At 44.4% G+C, this 24,837-nt stretch overlaps 1 protein-coding gene across 1 annotated transcript in view; it reads right to left on the bottom strand.

The window, feature by feature from the left end:
• Positions 1-24,837, bottom strand: part of LOC126413115 (calphotin) — an 831,469-nt gene that overhangs the window by 123,928 nt on the left and 682,704 nt on the right. Inside the window, exons 10-11 of the mRNA XM_050083006.1 lie at positions 17,066-17,383; positions 16,842-17,017 (exon numbers count right to left, since the gene is read on the bottom strand). Coding sequence (XP_049938963.1) covers positions 16,842-17,017; positions 17,066-17,383 — 494 coding nt within the window. The remainder of the gene's footprint in view (positions 1-16,841; positions 17,018-17,065; positions 17,384-24,837) is intronic.

Here is a 24,837-nt window from a genome sequence, read left to right as displayed (position 1 = left end):
AAGTAGTCCTTTCTTAGCCGATTCTGCAAAGAACCTCCTCATTCCTTACTTTATCAGTCCACCCAACTTTCAAGATTCTTCTGTAGCACCGCATTTCAAACGATGCGTTTCTCTTCTGTTCCAGTTTTACCACTTTCGATGAATCATTGACAAGCAAAAGCTGTGCTCCAAACGTACATTCTCGGAAATTTCTTCTTCAAATTAAGGCCTATGTTTGATACGATAGACTTCTTGGGCAGCAATGCGCTTTTTTTGCCACTGCTTATTTGCTTTTTACGTCCTCCTTGCTCTGTCCGTCATGGGTCACTCTGCTTCATTAACTTCCTTCTGCTTAGTAATCACCAACTACGATATTAAGTTACACGCTTTTCTCATTTTGCCTCATCTCGTTACCTTCGCCTTTTTTTCCAGTTTAGTCTCAGTCCATATTCTGCACAACGATAGAATCAGTTAACGATTGATTTTATGACGGTGAGAGAGTCAATCAGTGATTTAGCTAAGAGCAACTTTTGCTAGGTAAGTACTTGGCAATATCGAAGCGGATTACTGTCTCATCTTGAAAGTCACGAGATGGTTTCTTTCCTTGTTTACTTCTCGGCTCCTAGATTCTCAGTAGCCACCCAAGGCTATAACGAGCTCGGACTGTAATGGCCACCTTTGCGGTCACAATGAACGCCACTTTTGTTTATTACAGTCATTTCTGACGTCAGCTGGTGGCGCGAGCATTTCCTGCTATGCTACAGTTGTCACGATTTGCATAATAGCATGGCCGAAAGCAAACGCGCTTTGACTTGAACAAAAGATGCCCTCTCTCGGATCTTGTTCTCATTTCATTACCAGAACAAAACGAAGTGCGTCTGATTTACTGAAATACTACAGAGAGGAGGTATAATGACACAAGATAACTAATAGTGTTTTTCTATCATTTTATTCTTCGTGTAATGTATACCACAGTGCCTAGTCGTAATATACTAATGGGGATATTAAATCTCTCTTAAAATTAGCCACATGGTACAGTAACGCCATAAGTTTCGACAATATTATTGTGAAGTACTATTTGTCGCTAGAATCTCCTCATCTGAATTTCTACTTTTCAGTTTGTTACGCCATCCACCAAACAATATTTAATACACCGTTGAGAGACAAAAATGGCTTTTATTTTCAGTTAAATATTGAACAGATGAATCTTTCTTGGTATTTGCTTATGTGTGCTTGAAGTTATTAACAAAACGTTAAAAAAATACGTCTTTAGGATTAAGTCAAGTCTTGGCGTTATTGAAACCACTGGAACATTTCTGAGCCCCCTGTCAAGCACATGTACGACACTTAATTTTCTTCATGTTATCTGTATTCACATTTCAGGTGATGTAAACTGAAATTTTCGGATCTCACCTTCACTATCCGATCAGTAAATAATCGCAGAGTTCTTCCATTACGTGGATTATCATCTTTCCAAATATGCGCTGAAATCAAAAATCCTTAAAGCGTGTTTACTTCGGCTCTGTATCATGAACGAGAAATTAAAAAATTACTTTGAAGCGTCAATATAGCTCCTCCGGGAACATATCTGAAGTAGTTCTATCAGGTACGTATTAAGGAAAAGAAATATCGATGTCTGCTCCCGATAAAAAGTGTTTTGCACAAGTATGTGTCGGTAAGTACTGACGCCGCTCGAAACATAGCTCTTCGATGCCTCTGTTCTGAACGAAGTTTAGTCACATCTGTGACAACAAATGCAACATCATTCATCATGTGTATGATGGGAAAACATTGAACTAAAAGTAGGAACGGGTGGAAGATTTCATTGAGGGGAAAAGGGGAAAAACGAGAGTCATTCTACACAGCCGTCTAATTCTCTGTCTAAATTGGGCTCAGATTTTGTGGAAGTTTCGAGCTCCAGCATAGCGAATTTCTTGTTCATCAGTTAGTCGACAGATACCCAAGCCTTGGAGTATATTTTTTTCCTAATGTAATAGAGAGTACACTTTGTTACCCCACATGGAAAACGTCGCAGATGCAAAGAAACGAATGAAAGGTTATGTACAAAATGTTTTGATTCCTGTTGGGAGGAGTATCATGTTACAGAACGGGTATTTGCTCACATATTGGTCTTCAGGTCAGCTTCCCTTAAATTTACGTAAGTTTTCTGAGATCTTACAAAATGTTTCATTACTAAAGCGAGCTGGTTTCTTATCATCAGAGATCCACGTATTAATTGTAGCACTATACGCTGAGATGACTGAAAGCCATGGGAGAGAGATATGCACATATACAGATGGCGATAATACCGCGTACACAATGTATAAAAGGGTAGTGCTTTGGCGGGGTTGTCATTTGTACTCATATGAGTCATACGAGTAGGATTCCTATGTGATTACATCAGCACGACAGGAATTAACAGACTTTGAACTCGGAATGATAGATTTAGCTAGACGCATGGGACTTTCTATTTCGGAAATCGTTATGGAATGCAATATTTCGAGACCAACAGTGTCAAGAGCGCCGAGAATACTACATTTCAGGCATTACCTCTCACCCTGGACGACGCTGTGGCCGATATCCTTCACTTAACAACAGAGAGCAGTGGCGTTTGCCTAGAGCTGTCAGTGCTAACAGACAAGTAATACTGAATGAAGTAACCACAGAAATCAATGGGGGACGTGTGATGAACATAACCGTTACGGCAGTGCGGCGAAACTGGGCGTTAATGGGCTATATTAGCAGACGACAGACGTGAATGCCTCTGTTAACAGCACGAATCGCTTGCACTGCCTCCTGAGCGCGCGTTCATATCGGTTGGGGCCTAGACAACTGGAAAATATGGTTAGATGAGTACCAATCTCAGTTTTATCAGTGTATTGGTTTCCAGGCGGTGCCCATTCAGTCATCTCAACATTGCAATGTCAATTAGGTATCACAAAACAACCAGTCTCCGAGAGGAGAAAATCTCCGAGCCGGCCGAGAATCGAACCCGGGCCCCTTCACTTAGTAATCCGCCGTGCTGCCTGCACGCAAGTTTTATTGATAAGAGCTGATGGTAGGGTTCGAATGTGCCGGACACCAAACAAAGCCATGGACCCAACTGGTCAACAAGGTACTATGGCAGCTGGTGGTGGGTTCGTAATGGTGTGGTGTGAAACATGAAATGGACTGGGGTCCTCTGGTCCAGCTGAACCGATCATTGACTGTAAATGGTTATGTTATGCTACTTGTAGAGCATTTGCAGCCACTGAACGACGGAATTCATGTGGATAACAATGCGCCATGTCACCCTCCCACAATTGTTCGCGATCAGTGTGAAGAACATTCTGGACAATTAGAGCGAATGATTTGGCCATACAGATCCCACGACATGAATCCCACCGAAATTTTTGGGTCATAATCGAGAGGTCAGTTCCTTCACAGATTCCTGCACTGGCAGCACTCTGGCATTATGAATGGCTACAGAGGCACCATTGCTCAGTGTTTCAGCAGTGGACTTCCAACGACTCTCTGAGTCCATGCCACGTCGAGTTGCTGCACTACACCGGGATAGTGGAAGTCCGACGCAGTATTAAGAGGTATCCCATGACTTGTGTCACCTCATTGCGTATGACTCTAATAACCTGCTCGTATAGGTGGACACGCAGCACGCTAGCTTGCAAGACAGGGATATGAGCGCGTGGCGGATTATCGGGACCACTGGGTGCGGTCTGACGCGTTTTCCACGCTCGTTTGGACAAATGGTCAGCTGCTCCCCAGTCTGGGGATATGTAATAGTAGATATGCAACATGTAATAGTGGAATCAATATGTTTTTGTGGTCTACAAATGGCCCATGCAACATCTTGTTAATGCCAGCCGCGGCAGTCTCCGATTTTGCTAAACTTTTACAGTCCAGTGCTTTAGTTACGTGTAATTACGCCATTCGTATGACATGCAGTGAAATTTAGTGTACCTAAGTTGCTACATTAACACATTTTCTGTAAATAAAAGGAAAGTAGACTCTATTCCATTAGAAACAAAAATTTTAAGCCGTAGAAGGAAACTAAGTACAGTTTTGGAATAAGTACAAAATTTAGCGAAGAATATGCAGACTGGTAATCTTCAGAGAGACAGAGAGATAGGTAGATAGATAGACAAAGAGAGAGAGAGAGAGAGAGAGAGAGAGAGAGGGAGAGTAGGTTTGGAGGGGGTTGGCAGGGAGATAGGGGGAAACGAACCGTATGATGAAATGGGTCATATAACGCTTGCACGAAAGGAGAGGAACTGGCTCACTCTCAGAAGATAATGGAGGTGGTGATGGTGGAAAGGGCTCTGGGGATTGGCTGCAAATTTAATGACTAAGGACGTACGCGAGGCCTGGCGCGAACGGTCATTTCGCGTGTCGGAGGTAAACGGCCAGCAGGTGGTGCGTCCCCGGTAGCTGACGGCCGGCTGTAGGTGGCAAGCGCCGCGTTTATCGCGGTCGGCGCCGGCGCGTTACAGTCGGCCGGAGTCGGGGTGAGTTAGGACGCAGGTGTCTACCGCAGTCCGCTTTATCGCGGCAGTTACAGCGTCCGCAGCGCCGGCGCCGGGTTCGAGGCCCGGTCTGCGCGGCGCAGAGCCGGAGGGAAGAGCGCAGTAGCAACGCATTCACAGCGGGCGGCCGTTAGTCCTTATCTCGCTTTAGCTGACCGTTAGCTGCCGACACTGTCGCTTCACACTTGCACTGACCGACCGTGCTTGATACGTATATATGGTGGCACTGCTGCTATGTTGAAGCGGAGCCCCTGACAGTGGACATATCAACACCCTTTTGTCACAATATAAAATAAAATTACCATTTGCCAAATAGATTGTACGGTCCCATCGCCGTAAGATGTGAAGCATCATCCATCTTGTACTTGTGCATCTGGCATCGATAGTATATTTACGTTTTACAGTGGATTCATTTCTTCAGACAAATACACATTGCTGTCATCATATTTTATGCCTATATAATGTGCGTGCAATTACTGCACTTTTGAACCCATGGTCAAAGCAAGACTGGTACCCGCTACCTCGACAGTTATCAATTTAAGCTTTCGAGGAGCCTGTGGAAATCGTTTCATTTCATTCTGCTGTAGATGAATCCACTCTTCGACATTTTCAGGCCTGTGCGTGAGGGCATTTTCACGTTTTAAGATACAATTGTCAGGAATTGTTCTAGAAACATTATTAACTGGTTATGTCTACTGAAGGTGGAGGGGCAGAAATGACTGGTTCTAGAAACATTACTAGTTGGCTGTCTATACTAAAGGCGGAATGGACAGTGTCTTGAAAGGAGGATATGGGATAAACATCAACAAAAGCCAAACGATGATAATGGAATGTAGTCGAATTAAATCAAGTGATGCCGAGGGAATTAGATTAGGATATGAGACAACTAAAATAGTAGATGAGTTTTGTTATTTTGGCAGCAAAATAACTGATGATGGTCGAAGCAGAGAGGATATAAGATGTAGACTGTAGATGGCCAGGAAAGTGTTTCTGAAGAAGAGAAATTTGCTAACATCGAGTATAGATTTAAGTGTCAGGAAGTCTTTTCTGGAAGTATTTGTATGGTGTGCAGCCACGTATGGATGTGAAACATGGACTATAAACAGAGAGACAAAAATATAATAGAAGCTTTTGAAATGTGGCGCTGTAGAAGAATGCTGAAGATTAGAGGGTTGGATCACCTAACTAGGAAGAGGCATTGAACGGAATTGGGGAGAAAAGTAATTTGTGGCACAATTTGACTAGAAGAAGGGATCGGTTGGTAGGACACATTCTGAGTCATCAAGTGACCACCAATTTAGTACTGCAAGGAAGCGTGGTGAAACTCGTAGGGGATGGCCAAGAGATAAATAAAAAAAGCAGATTCAGAAGGATGTATGTTGCAGTAGTTATTTAAAGATGAAAAGGCTTGCACAGATTAGAGTAGCATGGGGACTTGCATCAAACCAGTCTTTGGACTCAAGACAACAAAAGGGTGGAGGGGCGAGAAAGGAAAGGAAAGGAAAGGAAAGGAAAGGAAAGGAAAGGAATTAATGATAAGAGCTGCATCAGAATTTTATGCGGAATCAGCGGAGACGAGAGAAAATGTGTGCCGGACGGCTATTCGGAAAAGAGATCTCTTGCTTCTCAGGTAATTGCGTTAACCACTGTGCCACCCGATCACAGCGTTTGTCACAAATACGCTAACCATCTCGGTGCGCTTCCCTGCCGACTCACACTCCGATCTAACGCCACCACCTATCCACAGTCCCCGTCCTTATTCTTTGTGATCGCCAATTTTAGAATCCCATCGGAGGCCGAACGTAAATGTGCATCCGCACAGAAGATCGTGGATTCAGTGCCTATCGAGGCGAATCAATTACATGAATGCATTGTGGCCGGTTTTTTTTAGGACCACTCATGTATACATAATTATTAGTTCGCTTTCCGTTAATAAGAAATGCGTAAGATCCCATGAAGCAAACAACATGACTATAGAAATCCTCAAGACATTTCTTAGAAAAGCCCTAACATTGTTTCATTTTTCAAAGGAGGTCTAACCGTAGTTTTCCCGCATTATTACCTATATGTGAACACTTTTTACAGTGTGAAGCAGTAAAAAGAACTTCCAACTGCCAGCCCCCATTCTGAAACGTTTCATTTTCTTTTTTTAATTGCTCATTAGGCCCCTTCTCTGCGTTGTCCTGATTTGTTACACGTACCATTGCCTGAAGGCCACACAGCCGTCTCTTCATGTTGTGGGAATTTTCTAGAATTTCACGTAGTTAGGTTACATTTGTTCAAAAATTTCGTGATTAGTTTTGAAACTAATGCATTCTTTTGACGAAGGGGAGCTGCTATATTAGTTAGCAATTGTCGATTAGAGTTGTTTAACTGTTAAATGACTTCAGTTTACCGGATTGCGTAAGGTTTGCATTCTGAAAGAACGTGACTGATACTTCAATCTGTTACTGTGTCACATTCACTGTAAGGATTACCTTGAACGTGTAATCGATGAAACCGGCTAGAGAATGATCTGTAAATAATTCTAGTGATAATTATGGAACTTATTAACTTGTTATTTGCCTTAGTTGTATGGAACCAGGGATTCGAGTGAATGTTTGGCTGTATTTGTCCGTAATACTTGCCTTCATTGCATATTGATAACAGCTCTTCCATATGATTTAATCTTGCGGTGTGACTGCGGTACTACGATGTTCCTAATGTGCCATTTTGAGCGGCAGTCTTCGCAGTCTTTGTTGTCATCGATTATTTCATTATACCTCATGTTAGCGTATCACATGATCCACGTAAATTTTACTTTCTTCCTGAGATTTTCGTTTCCGTTGGTGGCTTTCATAATGGAACAAACTTCGACAATCAGTTAAATAGAAACAATCTTTTCCCTTTCTTATGATGAAGTTCTGATAGTAAATGTAAAATGCCCAGGAAAAGCAAGTAGCACACTGAAGGTGGTGCGTGTTAAAGTACAAATGATCACAATATCGGCACTTACGTCACGTCATCTAAGTATAGATATTTCTATTGGTGACTGAGAACAGTATTTGCAGACTAACACTGTAGTAAGGCTTTTTGTTTAGGTGGCTAGTACATCCCAGTAAGTGTAACAAGAGCAAGCGATTAACGCTTACTGCACCCTGGGCAGCAGATCAGGTGTTGAACTGTGGACTTGTGGATGTAAGCGACTAGTCTAGACTGACAGGCTTAGTCCACTTAGTGGTGCAACACGATCGTGTATAAAGCATCAGGAAGTAAAGTTTGTGAAGTGTTTGCGGGAAAACTGTTGGACACAGTGAAAAAACAACCAACGCGCTGGTGTGTGTGCATACTAAGGTGCCATATACAAAAATATCTGCACTTATACCAGTAACAGGCAACACACATAGTTTTTCTGACAGGTAGCTAGATAATGACCAAGGATACGAAACTGGCTGCTAAATATAAAATAACGTTTCCAATGAAACAAAAAGGAACCAGTAGCTTATGCAGGAACACACAAGAAGAACAACCCATTAACGTAGATAGCATGACACTGAGCACCAGCTATTATCAGATAAGGAAAGGACAACGAAACCGCCTTGTCAGTGGTTAAGGAATTATTCCGTTTTCCCCTGAAATTATTATCTGTTTTCTCCTGAAATAATTAGGGATATAAAAGTAACAGCGTAGCTGGATAGGAATTCGAACTGCAGTCCTTTCCAAAATGAAACCAGTGCTTTCAGGGCTGTGTTACCTTGCTCGGGCGAACAGCAGAACTAATGAGAAATAATTTAGATTCCACTCCAGAATCAGCTTTTCAACACGTCTAACCGGCAACTGGAGCTAATGGTTACACCGCGAAGTGCTGATTTGATGCTCGCAGTAGTGATTTAGGAACCACTTATCAGTGCTCCACTACTGGCGCCCCAAGCATTTACACCTCTTCGAGGAGGTGTTTCAGGCTGCTTCAGCATCCACTTTGTATTCAGCGACCACTCGGGGAGTTCCGATAGCACCTTGAGCAAATGGGGAGCGGACGAACGCGGGCGCTCCGATCGCAACCTCGCCCCGCCTTTACCGCTCGCATACGCGTGCCCTTGGCGGGGAGGTCGCAGGTTCACGCACAGCACCCGGCCGCCCTTTATTCTCCCATTAGCGGACCGGCGGCTGGGAGAGCGGTCGCCGCAGGACCAGATAAACATCTGCGGCGCCCAGCAGAGAGCCACGTCACGTCACGCCAGCCGCCGGAGCAGGATTTAATTAAGACGGGCAGCGAGCGGCCCCATACGTTCACGCCGATGGCTGGCGCACCTTCTGCAAGTCACTTCGCTGCGTATTCCAGCGACAAATAGCAGAGACAGGTCGGGAGTCGGAATTACGTGACAGATAGTTGATGGTGTCATTCTTTATCTTGAAAGGTTCCTTTCGTCCGTGCCTCGCAACAGTGGCGAGAATCTACGCATTCTTCGCGAGACAAATTACGCGACATGCTGCTCCACGGATTTAATCAGAAACTTTTAACATGCTTAAACTCCCCTTCTTCTTCTTCTTCCTTTATTTCTTTCTAGGCTAAAGGCTGTTTCCTTCACTGCACCTTGCTCTACCTTGAGGTTGTCACTCCATCCTTACCTTGGAAGACAGATATTTCTTTCACTAACAAGTGATTTTTACGACTTCCACAATCTTCGGTTCATCCATCCTGTCTATACATTCATTCTGTTCATACTTTCTCTTATGGAGCCACTTATTATGGACTCCAGTTTAGATTCTTTTATAATACTTTCAGCCGGTCGATGTGCCCGAGCGATTCTAGGCGCTTCAGTCTGGAACCGCGCTGCTGCTACGGTCGCAGGTTCGAATCCTGCGTCGGGCATAGATGTATGTGATGCCTTTAGGTTAGTTAAGTAGTTCTAAGTCTAACTGATGACCTCAGATGTTAAGTCCCATAGTGCTCAGAGCCATTTGAACCATTTTTATAATACTTTCATTTCTCTGCTTGCACTAGCCAGTCACATTAATGCGATCACCTATTAAATAGAATGAGATTTTCACTCTGCAGCGGAGGTTCCGCTGATATGAAACTTCCTGGCAGATTAAAATTTTGTGCCGGACCGAGACTCGAACTCGGGACCTATGCCTTTCGCGGGTAAGTGCTCTACCATCTGAGCTACCCAAGCACGGCTCGCGCCCCGTCCTCACATTTTACTTCCGCCAGTAATTCGTCTCCTACTTTCCAAACTTCACGGAAGCTCTCCAGCGAATCTTGCAGAACTAGCACTCCTGGAAGAAAGGATATTGCGGAAACATGGCTTAGCCACAGCCTGGGGAGTGCACACTCCGCTGCAGAGTGAACATCTCATTCTGTAAACATCCCCCAGGCTGTGGCTAAACCATGTCTCCGCAGTATCCTTTCTTCCAGGAGTGCCAGTTCTGCAAGGTTCGCCGGAGAGCTTCTATGAAGTTTGGAAAGTAGGAGACGAGGTACTGGCGGAAGTAAAGCTGTGAGGACGGGGCGTGAGTCGTGCTTGGGAAGCAGAGATGGTAGAGTACTTGCCCGCGAAAGGCAAAGGTCCCGAGTTCGAGTCTCGGTCCGGCACACAGTTTTAATCTGCCAGGAAGTTTCACCTATTAAATGCATGAATAGCCACCTTTTGCGCTGCAGATCGCTGCGAGACTTGCAGGAGGAAAGTCAGTGAAGTTCTATATGGTACCGACATGGATGTGGAGGCATGCCGACTCCAGTGCAGTGGACGATTGCACTACGTTGGATGAGGATCTACAGCGCGTACTGTTTAATCGAGGTGGTCACACAGATTCTGGATTGGGTTTAAACACATGGAGACCGCTGGGCAAGTGAGTAGGTAAAATCGACCTGTTACTTTTTGAACCATTCACAGACACTGCGAGCTGTGTGACACGTTGCACTGTACTCCTGGTAGAGTCCATCATGCCAAGGAAAAACAGACTGAATGTGGGGTGGGTACGGTCCCCAAGGATAGATGCATACTTCTGGTGATCCATTGTGCCTTCCACTACGACGAGATTGTCCAGGGAGCGCCCTCCGGCCTGGACGCTTCCGACGACTGCAACAAGGTGTTTGCTTTCAGACGTTTCACGCCGTTAACGCCAAAGACCATTTGTCTAATGGAGCATAAAACTGATTCATCTCAAAAGGCCACCTATCGCCATTCATTGGACGTTCAGAAGCAGTACTGGTGTGCCAATCCCATCCATAGTCGCCCATGAACAGCAGTCAGAATGCGTGCATGAAGTAGGTGCTTCCTGCAGAGACCCGTGCACAGCAACATTTGCTGAACGGTCGTTCAGGGAACACTTTTGCTAGCCCCTTGATTCATCTGGGTGGTGAGCTGCTCATAAGTTGCCCGTCTATTCATCCTACACATCTCCGCAGCCATCGATCATCACTCTCATCTATGGTCTGTGGTGCACAACGTGGCCTCGGCGACAGTTTTCGATATTTTGCTGTGCACTGGTACACTTTAACTAGGGCAGCACGCAAACTTACAGAATTAGCCGTTTCAGAAATATAGGGATGTTTACATTAATGTGACTGGACAGACACTGTTCGCGATCCGCATTTGTACGGAATACACGTACTTCAAAATTTATTCATTGACTGTGAATTGCTTTGCATCAGCTGTATGAGCTGTAGAGCTACCATCCAATTGTGACATATGAAAATTTTTGCTGGACTGGGACTCGAGAACCAGAATTTCCCGCTTGCAGTGAGCGGTCGCCTTAACAACTTCGACTATCCGTGTACGCACCTGAGACCGACCCGAATTTCCACATGTCAGTGTCAAAATGGTTCAAATGGCTCTGATCACTATGGGACTCAACTTCTGAGGTCATCAGTCCCCTAGAACTTAGAACTACAAAACCTAACTAACCTAAGGACATCACACACATCCATGCCCGAGGCAGGATTCGAACCTGCGACCGTAGAGGTCGCGCAGCTCCAGACTGTAGCACCTAGAACCGCTCGGCCACTCCGGCCGGCTGTGTCAGTGTCGTTTTCAATCGATTGCGCACAGGATCTTGAAGAGCAGATGGACTTTTCTTTCACAGTCACGATCACAGTAATCTAAAAATTATCAACTGCACAGGATATATCAGTCGATAGTAAGTTGTTTCCTACATTTGTCGTGCAGTTCCATTTACCGACCAACTGTAAGCACTGTGAGAAGTCTTTTTTCTTTTTCTCTACCTCAGATTATCGTGGCTTTTGCCGTTTAACAGTTTCGCGAGAACTTCATTAAAATATTGGTTTCACTTTACATTCCCAGCCTCCCACTATTTTTCAGCGGACACTCGTACTGTTACGTCAGAAGACTTGAAAGAAAGAAATGCAAACAGAGATCGCTGCCGGCGCTGTTCATTCAGCGGGACGACTGCTTTCTAAAGATAAGAAAGCTTTACGCTAAAGGCTTAACACTTTCAGCACTGGAAACGAGACTGCAAGATTTTCCTTTCCCTTCCGGTCTGCTGAAAGCATCCATTTAAATTAGTTTATTTTTCACCTTTCTGTTTCTCGTTATGCCGTCTTTGGTTCTTTCTTCCTGTGAAAGATATGCGTCCGCAGCTAACATTTCTCAGCACTCGAGTTATTAGGGAAGTAAATAGTAAGGTTCATACCTAGCGTGCCTTGTCTTTAAAGCTCGTGAATGTTCGACTTTTCCGTAACAGACAAAAATCATGGTATCACACAGTAGAACGGCATACATGTTAATATACGACCCGTTACAGATTCGGAACGTTCCAGTGACATAAGAACTGAAAATTTGAACCATCACTCATGTGCCACACATGATTTTAGTGCCAAATTAATCGTTATGTGAGCTGTCTGCTGGTCACACTGTCGCAAAAGTCAACATGTTATTAACCAAATATTTTGTGTCAGACAGATACAACAAACTCCGTCTACAGGGTTACTGAGGAGGAATGGTTATTATTCACGGATCTGATAGGAACGATAATTCCAAGCAAAAAAATGTCTAGTACACACTGCCCGAAAATGCATATTTCAACAGCCATGAGCATTTCTTCATCTTCGATACTCTGAAACAAATCTCTTCTACTAGAAGCTCTTTGCTTTCCATAATTTCAGAGATGGTAGTATGGACCAAAACAAGAAAAAAGTAAGTAAACGACCTGTAAGGTGGATATATTAAGATATATTGACCGTCATTATAAAAGCCTTCCCACAAACGCATCATATAATGTACTACCTGATGTTTCCTTGTTTCCTGCACGGTCGTAGCTGTACCGTGAACTAGATTACGCCTGCCATTATAGACTATCCATTTTGCGTCAACGGGTCCACCCGTCAATACTTGAACTATTTCCCAGGAGAAAATAAACATTAATGGGTTGGTTTCGCCGCACAGCACATACTGGGAGGTACTAAAACATATGCGTGTGTTTTACCAAATGGAATTCGTTAAGTCGGCTACAAAGACACATGGGCTCCTTTACTTTCATAGTGACTAATAATTTGGTAAACAGCAGAAAGATATCACCTCCGTATTCGATGGTATGGGCGTAAGTGGCGTGCAGTACAGACTACAGTCTTGAAAAATTTGCTGAAGGTAAGACTTCATGCAACACCACGACCTCCGAGATCGAGGAGCGTTTTGTGACATGCAATTTCCGGGCCGCTATAAATAGCTAGCACTGTTGGCTGTTCTAAACGACTGCGCCTCTTATCGGGATCTTTGGACGAAAGCTCATCTCCTTGCTGGAATAGTAGGCAGGTCTTCCTTTAAACCAACTAAGTGGGTGATGGTCTGGGTCGACAACACTGTTTTCAGATACGAGGGATCTACGGAGGAATGTCGGTGCTTCATAATATCCTTCAGGAAGTACATTTCTGGAAGCGCTGCCAGGAAGAGGCACTTTGCAGCTAGTACAATGAACGTTAGGAGAAGAAGAACAATAAAAGCGCTCGCAGTCCGCTCTGGAGGTAGACATGTCCAAAAGCCTGTAAGCTGAAATACTAGGTTGGTGCATAAGTTCATAGTGTTTCTTCGTGAGTATAATAAACACAACAAATACACATAACAGAGACTTTAACCAGCAGATATATCCTTTCTTTCACTATTTACAACAGTCTGCCATACACTGGCGTAGCTTCTAGAATCAGCGACTGTATATATTACGTGGTTTTGAGGCGAAGAACTCGTAGAGCCATATTTGGGGCTCATTTTTATCCGGAAAGGAATTCCCTTAAAAGTCGTTTGACAGAGAGCGAGAAAGGTGAAAATCTGGGGGCGCAAGATAAAGTGAATAATGCGAAATGACTTCCCGACCCACATCCTGTGTAGTGCTTTCTGTCAGTCCAGCAGAATGCGGACGGGCATTATCGTGAGGTAGCATCACTTCACTCAATCTTCTTGGACAGCGTCTGCAAGACGTATCGGTTCTTGACAGTAAATGTCAGCAGTGAGGATTACAACTCGTAGAAGCAATTCGTAGTACCCCACACAGTCTTCCTTCCACTAGATGCGTAACAATATCTTTTGTAGACGTACGTAGGTCATTACACGGGGAGTTGCTGCTTTGTTTCGGCTCAACCATTCCTTCCTTTTCCTTCCTTACGTTAGCATAAAGATACAATTTCCCATCAGCAGTAAAATTGCAGGATAGTAATGGTCGGTGCTGTTCACGAGCCAATTGATGACGAGCGAACACAGATGCATAAATGGCCTCCCGCGGATTTTGGTGCGTTTGGCTTAGATCATGCGGTACCCATACACCCGATTTTCTAACCTCCCCTAAATGCATGCAAATGTAGCGCGATGGTGCAATGGTTACAGTTCATTACATTTGCCAGTTTTTGAGTAAACTGACATGGATCATTGCGGATTAGTTCGTTGAAACCATCTTCGTCAGACACAGGTTTTTCTCAACGTGAAGAGTCACTAAAATCAAAAAGATCCACCTTAAAACGAGAAAATCATTTTCTTGTCGTACTCTATCCAGTGGCATTATACCCATATAGGGCGCAAATGTTCCTGGCTGTCTCCGCTGCTGTCACCCCTCCAGTACACTCTTAACAGAAGTATATATGGTAGATGTTCCGATTTCTCCATCTGTTACTACATTCAGTAGCATCCATAGCTTCGCTCACAATCTCCAGGTGACGAAACGACTATGTTTGTTGTTGTGTCTTCAGTCCAGAGACTGGTTTGACGCAGCTCTCCATGCTAATCTATCCTGTGCAAGGCTTTTCATCTCCCAGTACCTACTGCAACCTACATCTCCCTGAATCTGTTTAGTGTATTGATCTCTTGGTCTCCCTCTACAATTTTTATCCTCCGCGCTGCCCTCCAATACTAAATTGGTGATCCTTTGATGCCTCAGAATATGTCCTACCAACCGATCCCTTCTTCTAGTCAAGTTGTGTCACAAATTTCTGTTCTCCCCAATTCTATTCAATACCTCCTCATTAGTTATGTGATTTACCCATCTAATCTTCAATGTCAACTCAAATAGAAACAGTGAAGTACAAATAAAAAATGAAAATCGGGAAATGAATCAATAGCAACTGGAATACCTACATGTTGTTGTTGTTGTGGTCTTCAGTCCTGAGACTGGTTTGATGCAGCTCTCCATGCTACTCTATCCTGTGCAAGCCTCTTCATCTCCCAGTACCTACTGCAGCCTACATCCTTCTGAATCTGCTTAGTGTATTCATCTCTTGGTCTCCCTCTACGATTTTTACCCTCCATGTGGCCCTCCAGTACTAAATTGGTGATCCCTTGATGCCTCAGAACATGTCCTACCAACCGATCTCTTCTTCTAGTCAAGCTGTGCCACAAACTCCTCTTCTCCCCAATTCTCTTCAATACCTCCTCATTAGTTATGTGATCTACTCATCTAATCTTCAGCATTCTTCTGTAGCACCACATTTCGAAAGCATCTATTCTCTTCTTGTCCAAACTATTTATCGTCCATGTTTCACTTCCATCCATGGCTACACTCCATACAAATACTTTCAGAAATGACTTCCTGACACTTAAATCTATACCCGATGTTAACAAATTTCTCTTCTTCAGAAACGCTTTCCTTGCCACTGCCAGTCTACATTTTATATCCTCCCTATTTCAACCATCATCAGTTATTTTGCTCCCCAAATATCAAAACTCCTTTACTACTTTAAGTGTCTTATTTCCTAATCTAATTCCCTCAGCATCACCCGACTTAATTCGACTACATTCCATTATCCTCGTTTTGCTTTTGTTGATGTTCGTCGTATATCCTCCTTTCAAGACGTCCATTCCGTTCAACTGCTCTTCCAGGTCCTTTGCTGTCTCTGACAGAATTACAATGTCATCGGTGAACCTCAAAGTTTTTATTTATTCTCCATGGATTTTATTACCTACTACGAACTTTTCTTTTGTTTCCTTTACCGCTTGCTCAATATACAGATTGAATAGCATCGGGGAGAGACTACAAGCCTGTCTCACTCCCTTCCCAACCACTGCTTCCCTTTCATGCCTCTCGACTCTTATAACTGCCATCTGGTTTCGGTACAAATTGTAAATAGCCTTTCGCTGCCTGTATTTTACCCCTGCCACCTTTAGAATTTGAAAGAGAGTGTTCCAGCCAACACTGTCAAAAACTATGTCTACAAATGCTAGAAACGTAGGTTTGCCTTTCCTTAATCTTTCTTCTAAGATAAGTCGTAGGGTCAGTATTGCCTCACGTGTTACAATATTTCTACGGAATCCAAACTGATCTTCCCCGATGTCGGCTTCTACCAGTTTTTCCATTCGTCTGTAAAGAATTCGTGTTAGTATTTTGCAGCTGTGACTTATTAAACTGATAGTTCGGTAATTTTCACATCTGTCAACACCTGCTTTCTTTGGGATTGGAATTATTATATTCTTCTTGAAGTCTGAGGGTACTTCGCCTGTCTCATACATCTTGCTCACCAGATGGTAGAGTTTTGTCAGGACTGGCTCTCCCAAGACCGTCAGTAGTTCTAATGGAATGTTGTCTACTCCCGGGGCCTTGTTTCGGCTCAGGTCTTTCAGTGCTCTGTCAAACTCTTCACGCATTATCGTATCTCCCATTTCCTCTTCATCTACATTCTCTTCCATTTCTTTTATATTGTCCTCAAGTACATCGCCCTTGTATACACCCTCTATATACTCCTTCCATCTTTCTGCTTTCCCTTCAGTAGAGTACAAATAAAAAATAAAAAATGAAAATCGATAAATGAGTCAATAACAACTGGAATACCTACATATAAAACAAAAGCACTACGAACTTGTGTACCAACCTAACAATTCCCCGGAGCTGTTCTAAGAATGCAAAGAGGCGGAATGGAGTACTCACCCTGTCTTGGTGGAGCGGAAGCCGGACCTCTGGGTGGATGTGGGCCTGACGGCGCTGGCGGCCTGCTGGCGGGCGGAGGAGTGCTTCTTGCCGTGCTTGCCGTGGCTGCCGTGGGCGGCGCTGGGGGCGACGTGCGCCTCGTCGGCGGCCTCGTCGTGCTTGCCCGGTCGGTGGTGCTGGCGGTTGTTGCTGTTGCCGTTGCGGCTGCCGCTGCCGCCGCTCACCGCCGGCCGGCGCTGGTTGCGGGTGAGGCCCGGCGCCGAGCTGAAGAGCGCCTCCAGGGGCAGGGCGGCCGTCTCGTCGGCCAGCGTCCCGGCCACCGGCGTCGGCTCCAGCTGCTGCGCCTGAGGGCGCGGACGCGGCGCCGCCGTCTTGAGGATGCGCGCAGAGGACGAAACGGGCGTCGGCCGCACCTTGGGTGACGAGCCTGGCCGCGTCGAGCTGACGAGCACGTGCTTGCTCGACGACTTGTGGTTCGGGTGCACGCTCGACGACTGGCGTCCCTTCAGGTGGAACTTGCTGCTGGGCTTCAAGTTGATCACCTGTGGGACACAGTGAAGACGAGCTTTACTTTCTGATCTCCGTGAATAGTTTAACGCGCCTTCACACTCTCAATATGTACTGCACAGTAATACTGCGTCAACTAGCCGAGTACCTGGCGTTGCCTGAGTATGTATTTATTCCAGTCTTCTATTAGTCCATCCACTCCTTCCCCTTCTCTGTCCACCTCCTCCATCATCCTCTCTCATTCCATCTCCCCCTCTCTCTGTACATCTCTCCACTCTCTCACTCCCGCCCCCCACCCTCGCCGTACTCACTGTTCATCTCCTCTTCATCGTTCTTTGTCCATCACCTCCTCCCCCAATCTTCTATTAGTCCATTCACTCCTAACCCCTCTCGGTCTATCTCCTCCTTCATCTTCTCTCATTCCACCTCCCCCACGCCCTCTCCCTGTTCACCTTTCCACTCTCTCTCCCCCGCCCCCATCCTCGCGCACTCCATCTCCTCTTCCCCGTACTTTGTCCATCCCCTTCTCTCCCAATCTTCTATTAGTCCATCCACTCCCTCTCCCTCTCTGTCCATCTCCTACTTCACCCTCTCTCATTCCATCTCCCACATGTCCTCTCGCTGTTCATCTGTCCACTCTCTCTTCCCCGACCCGACCCTCGCCGCACTCACTGTCTATCTTCTCTTCCCCGTTCTTTGTCCATCCCCTACTCCCTCTCTCTATGTCCATTTCCTCCATCTCTCTACCCATCTCTTCTTCCTCTCTGTCTCTGTTCTTCTCCTTTTTTCTTTCTTTACACATTTCTTCCTCCCCTCTCTGTCCACGTCTGCTTCCTCCCTATCTGTATTCATCTCCTCTCTTCTGTTAGTCCATCCACTCCTTCCCCCTCTCTGTCCATCTCCTCCTTCACCCTCTCTCATTCCATCTCCCCCATGCCCTCTCCGTTCATCTCTCCACTCTCTCTCCACCGCCCCCACCGTCGCTGCACTCGCTGTCCATCTCCTCTTCCCCGCTCTTTGTCCGTCCCCTCCTCCCCCCTCTCTACGTCCATCTCCTCCATCTCTCTGCCCATTTCTTCTCCCTCACTGTCTCTGTCCATTTCCTCCTCTATTCTTTCTTTTTCCATTTCTTCCTCCCCTGCCCGCATCTCGTCGTCGTGCGGTAGCGTTCTCGCTTCCCACGCCCAGGTTCCCGGGTTCGATTCCCGGCGGGGTCGGGGATTTTCTCTGCCTCGTGATGGCTGGGTGTTGTGTGCTGTCCTTAGGTTAGTTAGGTTTAAGTAGTTCTAAGTTCTAGGGGCTGATGACCGTAGCAGTTAAGTCCCATAGTGCTCAGAGCCATTTGAACCATTTTTTTCTTCCTCCCCTCTCTGTCCATCTCTGCTTCCTCCCTATCTGTATTCATCTCCTCCTCCTCCCTCTATGTCTGTGCGTATCCTCTTCCTCTCCCGTCCTCTATGATATCACGCTCACCCCAACTGTAGTCTGGTGGTTCTTATCCCACAGTATCTTTTTCCAGTCTGTAAGCAATATATGTGCTAAGTTTCTTTAAAATCGTTCTTTGCATTTAGGATGAAATTTTTACCCGTTACTTAGCCCGTGTACGAACATGTCAAATATATTTAACGTACCTCACACGTACTGGTATATATATTTCACCTGTGTGTCTAGCGAATTACGCCCTGCTTTCTCGTTTTCGCTCATCTTAATACATTACTGGCCATTGAAATTGCTACACCACGAAGATGACGTGCTACAGACGTGAAATTTAACCGACAGGAAGAAGAAGCTGTGATATGCCAATGATTAGCTTTTCAGAGCATTCACACAAAGCTGTCGCCGGTGGCGACACCTACAACGTGCTGACATGAGGAAAGTTTCGAACCGATTTCTCATACACAAACAACAGTTGACCGCCGTTGTCTGGTGAAACGTTGTTGTGATGCCTCGTGTAAGGAGGAGAAATGCGTACCACCACGTTTCCGACTTTGATAAAGGTCGGACTGTCTGTGGTTCTCCGCCATCATAAAATGGGGATGGTTGCTTACCTCTTTTGTGTAAAAAATATACACGCGTTCCCTGTTTAGCACTGACCATGTTATGCGTGGCAAGTCAAATTGCGGTGGTCTTTGGGTGACACGCGGCATATAATAATTTTTTTTTATCCGGTCCAGTCTTGAATCCATGCATTAGTAATGTCGAACTCATCTTCCACAGCGACCCTTGCTGTTATTGTCGTTGGCCATCTAGAGTAGAATCAGTTACTGTGAGCATCATCGACATCTTGATGGACTGGTGGATTTTTACTATCCATGACCTTTTTATGCTCGTTCGTGAGAGAATTTATGTGACGTAGTTGAGGGGACGGAATGTGGCTTAGTGCTGGCAGCCATTTTTAGGTGTTGATTTTGTAACGCCAGCAAACATTCTGATGACGTTAATAGTTGAACGCGTATCTATTGAGCTGTTTAGCAGGGCATGTATATATTCTCCGTCTATTACTGTGCGTTAAACCGTTCTAAAGATTTCCATTTCAGTACACCCTGGAAAAGAGAAGGGGAAACAGAACCCTCATGCACTCGAATTTTTTAATTGCCGTTTTACACAATTAATGTCTGCCTGCCTTGATATACAGAGAAATCACGGTAATTTTTCTAATCGGACACTATATTAGTGTCTTTAGCATTTTGGTTAAATACGGTAATGGACAGACAAGTCAGGGGAACGATAAATGGAAAGATTAAACAAAATGCTGGACAGTGATATCGTTTCACTGCATTCTTCCACAAAAACTGTGACGAAAAATACAATGTAATTGAATGTGGCGAAACCAAAGAGCGTTCCCTCTTGTGCTTGTTCAGTAAAAGAAGCACATAGCCAAACATTCGTGCTCTGTCCATTTATTTTTCTGTAAAGGATTCACGAGACAACTTTTTCAGGAGAGTTACCGCGTTTTCATAGTGAGTCACACTGCCACAAGGTTTACGTTTTTCGCGATGAAATAATTTTAGCTTATACAAAATGCTGTAGTATTCTATTTTAGAAAAATTACCGGCTGTGATCAGCAGATACGTGAAACAGATATAATATGAGCTCCGCAGACCTCTGAAATAACTATTTAGTCATTATGTTACTCCGTTTATAACAAAGCTCAAATTACATCTCAGCCGTCGTCAGAGGACATTCATTTAATTTTTTTAAAATGGCAGAGTTAAGTAAAAATTTATTTCAGAAATGTTTGTTCCGGTTTCATTGTGGTAATGCCAGCTACTACCTACATTTGCCAACTTCTTGATAGTAAATGTTTGTTATTTTATCCAGTACTCAATTCACATCGAGTGCAGTCAATCCTTAACTGTTACTAACACTGTGGCTTCATCACAGCCGAACTTGTACAACTTATCAGTGATGGCCGAGATGCGCCGAATTCATTTTGTAACTGTGTAAAGACGCAGAATAGCTACAACCTTTGCAAGATGATGCAGTTTCAAGAACTCTATGGAAGAAGTCAACCTTGTCGGACCACGTCATTATACATGAGCAGCTGATGACGTCGGATGCTAACGACAAATCGCATACAAGTGTCGTAAGTGCTTTCTTGGTTGCTGCGGCTGGTATCGTGATAGGTCAGGCAGATGTCAGGAATAGAATTAATTGCTCGATTGTTACACGATGACGTAGACTGCGTTCATAAAAGTGCGGGTCTACATTTTCTACATACTGTTCTGACGCCATGTTTCGTAAATCCCTCTCCTCCAGTAATCCAAACCTCAATGATTTTATTAACAGACGTGTTTCCGGCAGGCACTTGTAACTATCGGTGGCCGAAGACAGGGTGATGTAAGTACACGTCTAACGACGAGTACCAAAATTGTATGAAATTTGTGTTTTTCGAGTGCTGCGAGATGGCTTTCTACTAGGGAGATGGGCGAGTCCGGGATCGAATAAACGCATTGAGTAAAACACCGCTGATCTGATTCAGCAGCCAGCCACATCATGAAGTTAAGGTGGTTTTTCACCCACTTCAAGGCAAATGTAGGAGGCAATCAAATGAAAACGAAACATGTGAGAAAATGATGAGTAAACTGTTTATTATATCAAAAGCAATAGCCATAACTGTTAATACATTTATCCCACACTGACGCAGGCCGGTCAATGCCTTCATGAAAAAATGTCTGCGATTGTCTATGGAACCATGACTGCACTCAGGCGTACACTTCATGTAGGAAGGCTCACATGTTGAAGTTTCGTTGGGAAGCCCTATACATTCCTCCATACAGTCCCAATCTCTCCCTATACGATTTCCGTATTATTGGTTCAAATGGTTCAAATGGCTCTGAGCATTATGCGACTTAACTGCTTTGGTCATCAGTCGCCTAGAACTTAGAACTAATTAAACCTAACTAACATAAGGATATCACATACATCCATGCCCGAGGCAGGATTCGAACCTGCGACCGTAGCGGTCTCGCGGTTCCAGACCGACGCGCCTAGAACCGCATGGCCACACCGGCCGGCACGTATTATTGGAGCCCTGGAGAAAATCTTTCGTACACTGACTTTTGTACGCTGCTGGGTATGATCTTCGTTCCGTAACCAGTCGCAAACGTTTATCCGTAAAGGGACCGACAATCTTTCCTCACAGTGAGGTGAATGTGTTTACAGTTATGGTGATTACTTCTGAAATAAACTGTTTTCTTACTGTTTTTCCATCTGTCTTGTTTTCGTCTGACTGCTACTTATATTTATGGAGCAAGTTCAGTACGGACTCTTTGTGTTTGCTCTCGAATGACACTTTTAAGTTGATGTTTTACACGACATACAATACTTTTATAAAATAAATTATGAAACTGAGGGTGTATCGCTCACTATTAGTACTTTAGATGTTGTAATTAACACGTTACCTACATGATGTAAAAGGAAGATACACGAAAATTTGGGAAATTTGTGGTAAGCTTCTTTGGGATCAAACTGCTGAGGTCATCTATCCATAGACTGACACACTACTTAATCTAACTTCAATTAACTTACGATGAGGACAACACAACACCCATGCCCGACAAAGGACTCGTACCTCGTATCGGGGAGACACGCATTCCGTGACAAGACACCGTGGACCGCGCGGCTAAAACCCCTACGGCGAAGGTATACAAAAAGAAAGCAATGTGGCCATCGAAAATCACGTGATGAACTAGTTTCTGATAGGTAGTGCTTCGAGTAGCGGTTATCACTCTGTTTCTTTCGATATGTCTACGTCATCAAGCACTTTCTACACCATTACTGATCGTCCACTACCATGTTGCGCACTATGGCGATGTTTACGTATGTGGTTGCATTTTTTGCAGCGTCCTTCAAGGGGGAACATTTTAAAAAGAAGTATGACAACGTTTACATTCTGTTAAATGAAGAGTACTGTAGAATTACAGTACACTCCTTAAATATTCTTTTAGACTAAAGGCAGAACGCTTCTGGATCATCGAAAATCCACCACACTAGTGCCTGAAAAAGCAGCAAAAATCTGTAATGGATCATACGACACCGCCTGTCACTTGCATTAATTTATAAAAAAAAATGTCTGCAGAGTGTAGGTTATCGAGATCGGATGCCCCAGAATGTGGGCTTGCATGAATACTCCTCCACCCTAGTCATTACTCTTTTTTTTTTTTCGCCTTTTATAAATGGCTGGCGGTGCAGGGAATACTCGCCTCTCGGCGTGGTCCGCCAACTCGGGGCCGCGCATGTTCCGCAGAGTGTTGTCAGTTTTTATGAAGGTAGCGAACAATGCACATATTAGCATAGACAATGGCTTGCGGCCTAGCTAACACAAACCCATCACCATAACGCCGCCGCCACGCCCCTTCGCGCTCTAGCGCAACAGCTGCAAGTTTCGGGTGCAAACCACGCCGCGTCACAAAGGTCGGTGGCGCGGCTCGCACGGCGTAATTTCGCTGGCATTCACGAAATTAATAACACAGAGCTCCGCAGCGTGCGGCGTACATAAAGGGAATGGGAGCGCAGCAAGCGATGTGACATTAATTCCCGCATGTCGGTCTATTTATAAACTCCCTGACACTCCCTACTCAACTTCCAGAGCACTTTAAGTTACACTTCCTGCATTTCATTACTAATGTTATTTCGCTGCATTTCAGCTTCGGAGTCGTATGCCACCTGGTACTTTATTGAGGATTTCCGTTGGGTACGCCAGACAACATCTCCTCTAGTGTACGAATCTTTTGTATGGTTGTGAACTCTTTGTTCTTTTGACGATTTAAAACTGTTTTCAGCTCTACGGTATAATGTCATTTTAAACATAAAAGTGTTTATAAATTCACTGCAGGTATCTAACGATGAATTTTTCAGCTTAAAACCGGTAATCACGTTTCACAATAAAACTGCACACCTCTTATCTACGAGGACAAGGGTGGAAATTTCTCGGTCTGGCTCTGGACAGCCATACTTGCTATTCTTCAGCGAGTAGATTCATCGTTCACGAGCGATTTTGGGAATGTATGAAGTACCCATTTTTGCTTCGCCTAGAAAATTTTAAAGCCCCTAAGGTGTTGGAATAGATGAAACAGGGTGTCAAATCTGTGAAATCGGATGTACACATTGTGAACGAGTGTGAGTGGTCAGTGAAGTATTATGAAAAAAAGATGGTAATTTCTTTGTCCTTTGGAAATCCAGGTCCGTTCTCGAATGCCCTTGATCCAGTTGCTCTTGAAGACTTGTGTGGTATTCGTTATTTATAGTTCTACACATTGTGGAGTAATTCACAAGAAAAGCTGCTTTTGCATCCCTGTAAACACTGGCCACAAGAGGAGCGAAAATAAAATCACTTTAGATGTTTCGCAGGAATTTTCAAATAACGTTGAGTAATTAGAATTCGTAGTTTATTTTGGTCAGCGGTCAACAAATGCGGCACTCGCCTTACGTAAATTTTACTCGCTCTTAATTCTTCGTGCTAAATGAATCATTTTCTTACGATACCCGTTTGACGTCAAATATTTTATAGTCTTTTACGGCTCATACGATGTTGCGCACTATTTCGATGTTTACACTGGTGGCTTCAGTTTTGAGAATTACTTCATACTGGTCATTTTGAAGAAGATAGTCACATTTGACTTCAGCCACCCAATTAAGAGTTGTCGGAAAGCTCTGCCGCACCTTTTTTATATCATTAGGACTGTTGTACACGCTGTCCACATCTCAGCAGCAATTTCAAAAATTCTTCTCCCAATGGAAAGTAAAAATATTCCTTAAGACGTGAAAAAGCTAAATACTACTTCTGCTTTTCAGTGTTATTCTGAGGCCGCATGTTGCTTACCTGTCTATTCAACGTTTCATACTGCGCCACAGGTGCGCTACGGCGCGAATCAACCTGTCTCAGAAAAAAGCACGCGATACGTGGTGATAGTGTCAACCACTGGAAGAAGACTATGTGCACGAGGTAACAAGTGTAGCAGAATATGAAGATACCTGAATGTAAAAT

The sequence above is a fragment of the Schistocerca serialis genome, chromosome 7, assembly GCF_023864345.2.
Source record: "Schistocerca serialis cubense isolate TAMUIC-IGC-003099 chromosome 7, iqSchSeri2.2, whole genome shotgun sequence".
Lineage (NCBI taxonomy): Eukaryota > Metazoa > Arthropoda > Insecta > Orthoptera > Acrididae > Schistocerca > Schistocerca serialis.
Note: the sequence above shows the minus strand (reverse complement) of the source record. Positions and strands in the feature narration are given on the sequence as shown.